The sequence below is a fragment of the Bison bison genome, unplaced genomic scaffold (assembly GCF_000754665.1).
Source record: "Bison bison bison isolate TAMUID 2011002044 unplaced genomic scaffold, Bison_UMD1.0 scf7180017864506, whole genome shotgun sequence".
NCBI lineage: Eukaryota > Metazoa > Chordata > Mammalia > Artiodactyla > Bovidae > Bison > Bison bison.
In genome coordinates, this window is record NW_011495063.1 from 2,093,751 (window position 1) to 2,102,413 (window position 8,663).

Sequence of the window (8,663 nt, forward strand, 5' to 3'; positions counted from 1 at the left end):
TACTACTGAGACAGGCTGGGATCCTTTGCTCAAGTGCTTGTATCTGACAAACAGGCTGGGACAATTTGCTCCAGGCGTTGTATCTGACAAATGTCTCCTTGAGCAAAAAACCTCCCAGAAACTAAAAATGACTGCGTACATGTGCAGTTGGAGCAGATTATGGACAAGATAAAAAGAGACCAAAAACCCAATTTCTGAAGAGCTGGGAGCAAATGTAGGGTATATGCATGGTCCCTGTACTCCGCACCGCTAAAGGGGTGGGCAACCACCTAAGTAACTCCTCTTGCCTGACCCCTGGACAAACCCCTACCGTCGCCCCATATAAGGAACCAGCTTGCCTCCCCTGAGCGAGTAAGTGAGCAATGAACCTGTTGCTTGTTCCCACTTTCCCCACACCATACTTCAGTGCTGCTACTGCTAAGTCACTTCAGTCATGTCCGACCCTGTGCGACCCCATAGACGGCAGCCCACCAGGCTCCCCCATCCCTGGGATTCTCCAGGCAAGAACACTGGAGTGGGTTGCCATTTCCTTCTCCAATGCATGAAAGTGAAAAGTGAAAGGGAAGTCGCTCAGTCGTGTCCGACTCCTAGAGACTCCTTGGACTGCGGCCTACCAGGGTCCTCCGTCCATGGGATTTTCCAGGCAAGAGTACTGGAGTGGGGTGCCATTGCCTTCTCCGATACTTCAGTAGTTCCGTTCAATATGGTAAACCTCTTAAATGGTAAAACATCATGAATTCAACCGAATTCCCAAGTCCCTAGGTGATGTAAGTCAGACTCTAGTCTTCAATTTTTATAATTGCGCAATGGGGACACAGGAGAGTCAGCTCTTCTTACATACCTTGGCTTCCTCAGTAGGGCCAGTGGAAGTGAGCAAGACCAGTAATTGCTATAAAGAATGTAGGGCCCTAGTTCCTTCAGGCACTCTTCTCTTTGTCTGGGAAAGTGCAAGCCTTTGTCTGGGCTGCCATTGGCTGCTCCTCCCAGCCTGGAATTATAAAGTTGGGATCTCAGAGGCTCTTGATGCTGTGGTTCGGTCCTGCCTTCTGTAAGTCTTTGGGACTTGAGCCAGATCCAGAGATGGCTAAGTGCCTTCTGCTACTGCTGCTGGTGGTCCTGTCCTCACTGCTCGGACTCCTGCAAGGTGAGCTCCCCTGCTCCCCCCGCGCTCAGCATGTAGGAGGGCAGAGGGGAACCTGGCTGAGTGGCGGCTTATGGTTCTAGGCATTGCCTGTCTCTTCCACTCTTTGTCTGCCTGCCTAGACATTAGAATTTCCAAGAGATAAGATTACCATTTACCCTATAATCTGGGGCATTCTGCTTTTGTAGGAATACATTTCTATATATTTTTTGCTTGAAAGTCTATTTTTCATCATTTCAACTGGTTAAACATTTTTGAAAGCTGAAATACTTGGGTACTTCATTTGTTGAACACTTGACGTTAAACTGTTGGGGTTATATGATAGAAACAGGATGAATCCTCACCCAAACTTGGATTACATGTCAAGACTGATGATGCCACATATGTATCAGGAGGGTGTGAAAAGCCTTAATTAGTTATCTCATGAGGCTTTCTTGGGAGAACAGGGCTTACTGCCAGGTGTCTTAAGATGGCTTGGGGGATCAGAGAAAGGAGACTCTTGAATTTAGATGATGGTGAGGAAGAGAGGCAGGGCGATGGTTCTTGCATTCAGGTAGGGGCTTGTGTGGCGTGAAACTCCCACCAATGTTGAAAGAAGGAGCCCCTGGGGCCCGCGTGTGAGGCACGAGGGACAAGACTTCAAGGTTGCCAGCTGTGAAACATCAAAAACCGGAGTCAGACACTCTATTATGTGACCAAAATGCAATTAATACTTGCAGGACCTTTTACAAAATGTCCTTTACTTGTTGTAGAACACAGATTGAATCCCAGTGTAGTTCTTCAGAAGCGTAACCATTTTCTGATCTGCTTGATGACAGGGAGCAGGGAGAATTTTTGCTGAAGACTATTTTTTATTCCACATCACCTTTACCACGCAACTTTTACAGTCCAGTTATTTTACCTGTGGGTGTGTATGTGCACATACATATAGAATGTATATTTTCATAAAATGGTTCATAGTATATGCTATACAAAGACATCACTTACTTTAATATTCATGTATTAATAGATATTTGTATATTTTAATATTCATATATGATATGTTTATAATGTATAAATATTTAAAATATACTTACATATACATTTATTTATATTCATATACTATCTTGTTTAGACACAGGACACAATTCACAATTATGTGTGCATGAAAACCAACTGCAAGGGCATTTTTCACTCTCTGGGTTCTCAGTTTAGTCACTTTCGCTGCAATATCATATTCTACTGGCATGTGTATTTATTCTTCCACTGCAAAAATTAACACGTTTATGTGCTTTGTGGATTTTCCAATTAAATGTATTATAGCATTACAAAAAGTGTTTCACCTTCTACAGAATATACTTTCATAGTTTTTTTTTTATTCCATGATTGATTAAAACTGGAATGATCATTGGCATTAACAGGCACCACTTTTTCCCAATGTTCTTTAGCAAATGGAATCAGCCTGCTAATAGTCAACGTTTTGTTTGTTCTGTAAAAGCACAAGAAGACTTGGAGTACAAAATATGAAAAATTAATTTATAAGAGCATACACTTGATCTAAGTGAAAATCTATTATCTGAAGCTGATAGGAATAAAAAATCATTTGTCTGGAAGCTGATTCCAGGAAATACCAGGAGGGGTGTGGGGAAGTAAGACAATGTGCAGGCATGCCTGGTTGCTTCAGTCATGTCCAACTCTCTGTGACCCTATGGACTGTAGCCCGCCGGGCTCCTCTGTCCATGGGATTCTCCAGGCAAGAATACTGGAGTGGGTTGCCATGCCCTTCTCCCAGGGATCTTCCCAACCCAGGGATCGAACCCACATCTCTCATGTCTCTTGCATTGGTAGGCGGGTTCTTTACTACTAGTGCCACCTGGGAACACGCAAAGAAATTAATAAGCTGGACACCATGGTGAACAAATGGAGCCCATCCTGCCGGAAATTGTGGAGGGCAGTGTAGGGGATCCAAGTCACGGGAGGAAAGTTGGTGTATCCATCTACCAATAACCCATCTGTTCTTGGAAGAAGGGTGCTCCCAGGGGCATTTGCTCTCCACTGTTTGAGCTGCCTGACGTGCATGATGAGTGTGTCAGAGTCACATGTGCCACAGGGGCTGCCTCAGCGTGTGCAGGTGGAGGCTGAGGGCTGTGGGTTGGGCAAGAAGAATTGCACCTGCTTGAGCCAGTGACACTTGAGGCCTTTGTTGCAGCTGCTCATATGAAATTATCCAAGGGCACAGTTCGAATGAAATGATTATAACTTTCAAGAGAGTCACTGAAATTCTCAAGCAGATTCGTATCTCCAGTAGGGTTTCATGTGCTCAAGGACATCACAGATCCAGGGGTGACAGTGAATACTGACAAGACAGACTGCTCAGGTTACACAATCATCAAGTTTAGAGGAAGCGGAATCGAGAGCTCAGTTTTTTTAACTGAGTGTGAATTTTTCAAAGTTCATTATTTTTGAAATTTTGGAACGTTTCTTGCAAAATAAAAACGTGTGAGTAAATAAAAACATAAATGTGTAGTTTTAAATGACACAAAAAGATGAAACCATGAGAAGCACAAGGCAATGACCTTCTATTTGCTCTGTTGTAGGTTTCCTAGTCCCTGTTTCCCACATACACACCTCGTTTATGTGTGCAAACTTAGTCACTTCAGTCGTGTCTGACTCTTTGTGACCCTATGGACTGCAGCCTGCCAGGCTCCTCTGTCCATGGGATTCTCCAGGCAAGAATACTGGAGTGGGTTGCCATTTTCTTCTTCAGGGGATCTTCCCCACGCAGGGATCGAACCTGGGTCTCCTGCATCTCCTGTATTAGCAGGTGGGTTCTTTACCACTAGCACCACCTGAGAAGTCCTATTTCAATATACCTGACCTATAATTTCTCAAATTTTTGCTTGGACGCAGTTGACTTGTGGCTTCCATCCCAACTTCCAGTTTCCACCAACCCTGTCCTGGGCCTCTGTTACTCTCTCCTTTAAAGTCTATTGTCTACAGAGTTGCCAGAGTGTACATGCAAAAAGCTAGTCAATGTCACTGCCTATTGAAAAAGCCTCTGATGGCCTTTTCCAACTTTGAATACAATGTCACTTCTTATGATGGCCTAAATGATGGTCCAAATAAGATGCAAGCCAAGCTGCAGACATCATTTTTACTCTTCCAGTAGGCATATTAAAAAACTCAGAAATGTGGAAAATTAACTTTAATATACACTTTATTTAACCCAGTATATCTAAACTATTGGGCTTCCCTGGTGGCTCAGTGGTAAAGAATTCTGCAATTCAGGAGCCGCAGGAGATGCAGGTTCAATCCCTGGGTGAGGAAGATCCCCAGAAGGAGGGAATGGCTACCCACTCCCGTATTCTTGTCTGGAGAATCTCATGGACAGAGGAGACTGGTGGGCTACAGTCCATGAGGTCACGAAGAGTCGGACACTACTATCATTTCAGCATGCAATCAACATCAAAGTCACTGATGAGCAATTTAAACGATGTGTGTGTGTGCTGTGTTTGAAATTGACTTACAGTCCATCTATTTGGACTACTGGCATTTCACAGGCTCAACAGCCACACATGGCCCATGAATACCACCGCAACAGCGCAGGTCCAAGCAGATGCGTGCGTGTGGTCTGACCCCTATCAACCTCTTCAGTCTGGTTTTACAATACTCCCGCCCTTTTTTCCACTTTGCCTGTGCTGATGCTTCTCTTTCTCAAACTGGCCAAGCTAACTGCAGCTCAGAAACTGTCTGTGCACTGGCCCGTGTGTTGCTGGAACCAGTTTGCTAGCTACTACCAGTTGTTTTAGTGGTTAGCATAAAAAAAAATCAGGTTTGAGCTCAAGTCACCCCTGAGAAAGCTCTCTGCCTCCCCACAGCCTCCTCACGCTCACTCCTCCATGATCCTCCTTCCCATTGTCATGAGTCACCAGGACCTGAAATAACCTTTCTTATTTCTTCATTGTCAGCCATTTCCCCAATTTATTTGTTTAGTATTTGACAGGTGGAATGCATATTTCGGTGCTCCCTTCAGCACCCTATTTCCAACACCTAGAATAGCGCCTCTCACTGGCAGGAACTCACTGTTTGGTAAATAACTCGGGGACCAGCGAGGAGGGAGTGAGGAGCTGTGACCCCAGGCGCATGCGTTTGTCCTGCAGATCCCTCCCTCTCTCCTGGTCCTCGTCTCCCTCCCTTCCTCTGTCAATCACCCTCTCTCCCTCCTCCCCCTTCTCTCCCTCCCCTCCTCTCCCTCCTCCCCCTCTTCTCTCTCTCCCTTCCTCTGCTCCTCGTCTCCCCCTATCTTGCCTTACTCTCTCCTGGTCTCTTTTTCTTCCCAACCCCCTCCGCCCACCTGTCCTGTCTCTCTCTTCCCTGCCCCTTTTTAGGCTGAGTCCTAGAGTTGTCTCTGTAGATGAACAGAAAGGGTGGAGGATGGGGGGCTCTGCGAGAAGGAGGGGAGTGGGCGGTGCTGACTTCTCACTCCAACCCTCATCGCGCCGCTCCTGCAGATGCCATTCACACGGAACATCTTCAGTGGCGTCCCCTGGGGTTGGGGTGATAATCAGCTGGCAAGTGGGATCCGCGGAGCCGCAGTGAAGGACTTGCCCTTCCTCCAGCGGCACCGCGGGTCCCTGGGAGGACTGCGGAGCTCTCTGTGCTCGGGTGCAGGTCTTGTGCCTAGGGGCACGCATGCCTCCGCCCGGGTGGAAGCCAAGCAGGGAAAAATCACCTGCCTCCAGAACATTCATCAGGAGGAGGGAAACCTTCAGCGTCCAGGCGCCCCTGGGTCAAGGGTGCTCTCCCTCCTGAGCTGCCGGGAGGCTGGTCCGGAAGAACCTTATTATGTTGGTTTCACTTTCCAGCTCTAGAATGTTTCCAGTGTAACAGAGTCAACGCCAGCGGGGTCTGCGAGACTGGGGGAAGCACCTGCCAGACTCAAGGCAGCCAGCAGTGCTTTCTGAGGAGGATCTACGAAAGTAGGTGGTGCCTAACAGGTCTCGGGGGTGAACTTGCTGGAGGTTAGGGGTTGACAGTGGGTGTTCCAGGAGAGGGGCTCAGGGGATAGTATGAACCCTCCATGGGACCCTGTGAGTACCTGGACCCCAAGGACAAGTCGGGGTGGCTGTGGGACTCAGGAAAGTGGTCCCTCAGGAACCCTGGGAGCAGGAGCCACATAGAAAGGGGTTGGTTTTCTTTTTTTAAGCTAAATTAGTGAAGCATATCCCCTCGTTCTGGTACTGGGCTGCCACTGGCCCTTAACGAGAATGGGGACCTTTAAGGGAGGGGGAGGAGAGGGGAGGCGGAAAGGGATGAAGGAGAGAGGGAAGGCTGACTGAGGGAGAGAGGAGGAAGGAACAGAGGGGGAAAGCAGGGAGTTCAGCTCCCGAAGGTAACTGGAACTAGGCTGAGTGGGACTGACTGGGATGGGGTTTGGGGAACTAGGGACATGTATTGGGGGAGAAATGGGCAGGGCGGAGAGGACAGTTTCTCTTCATCCTTTCTGCCTTCTTTTGTGGGGGGATGGATTGTACTCTAATATACAGAGCTTGGGCTTCCCTGGTAGCTCAGCTGGTAAAGAATCCGCCTGCCGTGCAGGAGACTCTTCCCTGGGTCGGAAAGATCCCCCGGAGGAGGGCATGGCTCCAGTGTTCTTGCCTGGAGAATCCCACGGACAGAGGCACCTGGCGGGCTACAGTCCATGGCATCGCAAAGAATCGGACACGACTGAAGCGGCTGAGCATGCATGCTTGCATACAGAGCTTGCAAAGCTATCCCAGGAGAGCCCACCAGGGGGCCCTACCTCCAGACTGTCAGTCCCAGATGGCTGACATTCTCTCTACTAAGAGTATGAGTCCTCCTCCATGAAATGTGCTATTTCCTCCTCATTCTTGATTAGTTGGTTGATGCATTAATCCTGTGCTTCATTCAGGAATATTTACTGAGCAGTACCCCCAGGATATGCTGAGCTGGGGCTGCGTCCTAGGTTCTGGGGTCTCACTTGTCTTCTCTTATCCTTTCCAGATGGCACGCTTTCCTACGGACACCAGGGTTGTAGCCAACTATGTATTCCCATGAAGCTCTTTAATCCCAGCGTTATTGTGGAATATAAATGCTGTCATGACTCGCCTCTCTGCAACAAGTTCTAAAGTCAGGGCCCCCAGCTTTTGCCCTGATCTTTTATGGATGAAGCTAATTTCAGTTCAGTTCAGTTCAGTTCAGTGGCTCAGTCATGTCCAACTCTTTGCGACCCCATGAATCGCAGCATACCAGGCCTCCCTGTCCATCACCAACTCCCGGAATTCACTCAGACTCACGTCCATCGAGTCAGTGATGCCATCCAGCCATCTCATCCTCTGTTGTCCCCTTCTCCTCTTGCCCCCAATCCCTCCCAGCATCAGAGTCTTTTCCAACGAGTCAACTCTTCACATGAGGTGGCCAAAGTACTGGAGTTTCAGCTTCAGCATCATTCCTTCCAAAGAAATCCCAGGGCTGATCTCCTTCAGAATGGACTGGTTGGATCTCCTTGCAGTCCAAGGGACTCTCCCTAAATTGCAACCACCGCAGCCTCCAAGATTCTCTGATCTGAATGTGAATCCCCTATGAGAAGCAGTCTCAGACTTGTTCTGTCTTCAAACTCCTTTTCCTTCACTGCAAGAAGCCCCAGGGATGTAGTCTTTGAAACCAAATTGGGATGAAGATTAGTGGGCATAGCTAGGTCCAAGGATACTTTCTTCCTTTTCAGGTCCTAATTGGCAGTCACACTGATTGGCTGCTTAAAAAGGCAGGGTCTGGGGAAGGCTGAATTTGTGATTCTGCATGTTCTGGAGGCAGGAACTGAAGGAGGAGGGGGAGTCTTCCAAGGCTGAAAAAAGTAGAAGTGTGAGGGGCTCCATAAATGATGGGTTAGTTCAGTGGGCTAGGTGTTGTAACACAAATCTCTTAAGTATCAGTGGCTTAAAAAAAATGGAGTCGCTTATGTCAAAGGGATCCAAGATGGAGCTGGGAGGCATTAAGGAAGTGGTACTTACACACATCAACTGCTAAACCCAACATAAACTTTGAACCCAGACATCCTGAGACCACCTAGAACTTTCTTCTTTTCTCCTTAGAGAGCACAGCTTAGCAACCAATCTGCTGCCAGCAAGTGACTGAATGCCTGCCAGCACCAATCATAGTTCTGTAATGATAACCTTTGTTTCTTCTCTAGAATGTCTCTGTTGCCTTTATAATCCCCCACTATTGTCTATTGCCCCACCTGGAGCACATGTGAGTTGCCATTCAAATGGTTGCCTTCCAAAATGCAATTCTTAGCACTCTCAATAAACTCTTTTTCTTGTTTGCAGCCTTCTGCATTTTTTTGGTTATTACCTGATAATGGTCTCTGGATGGCCATAGCTTGCTTTGTATTCACAGAATACATGCCACAGGCTGGGCGGGAGAATGAGTGTATTAATAGATACATCTCCTCGAGGGTGCAAAACATACTAAGACTTTCCTCTGGTCTGGGTTGACTGGGTCAGTGGTGATTGCCACTGAGTTG

General features: G+C 47.5%; 1 protein-coding gene across 1 annotated transcript; it reads left to right on the top strand.

Annotated features, from left to right (window-relative positions):
• Positions 1–1,031: 1,031 nt before the first annotated feature.
• On the top strand, positions 1,032–8,465 carry LOC104980694 (secreted seminal-vesicle Ly-6 protein 1). Its single transcript, XM_010829470.1, has 3 exons — positions 1,032–1,144; positions 5,986–6,099; positions 7,145–8,465. Exons 1-3 carry the CDS (start codon positions 1,081–1,083, stop codon positions 7,267–7,269), a joined length of 303 nt encoding a protein of 100 aa, XP_010827772.1. The 5' UTR covers positions 1,032–1,080; the 3' UTR covers positions 7,270–8,465.
• Positions 8,466–8,663: the final 198 nt, after the last annotated feature.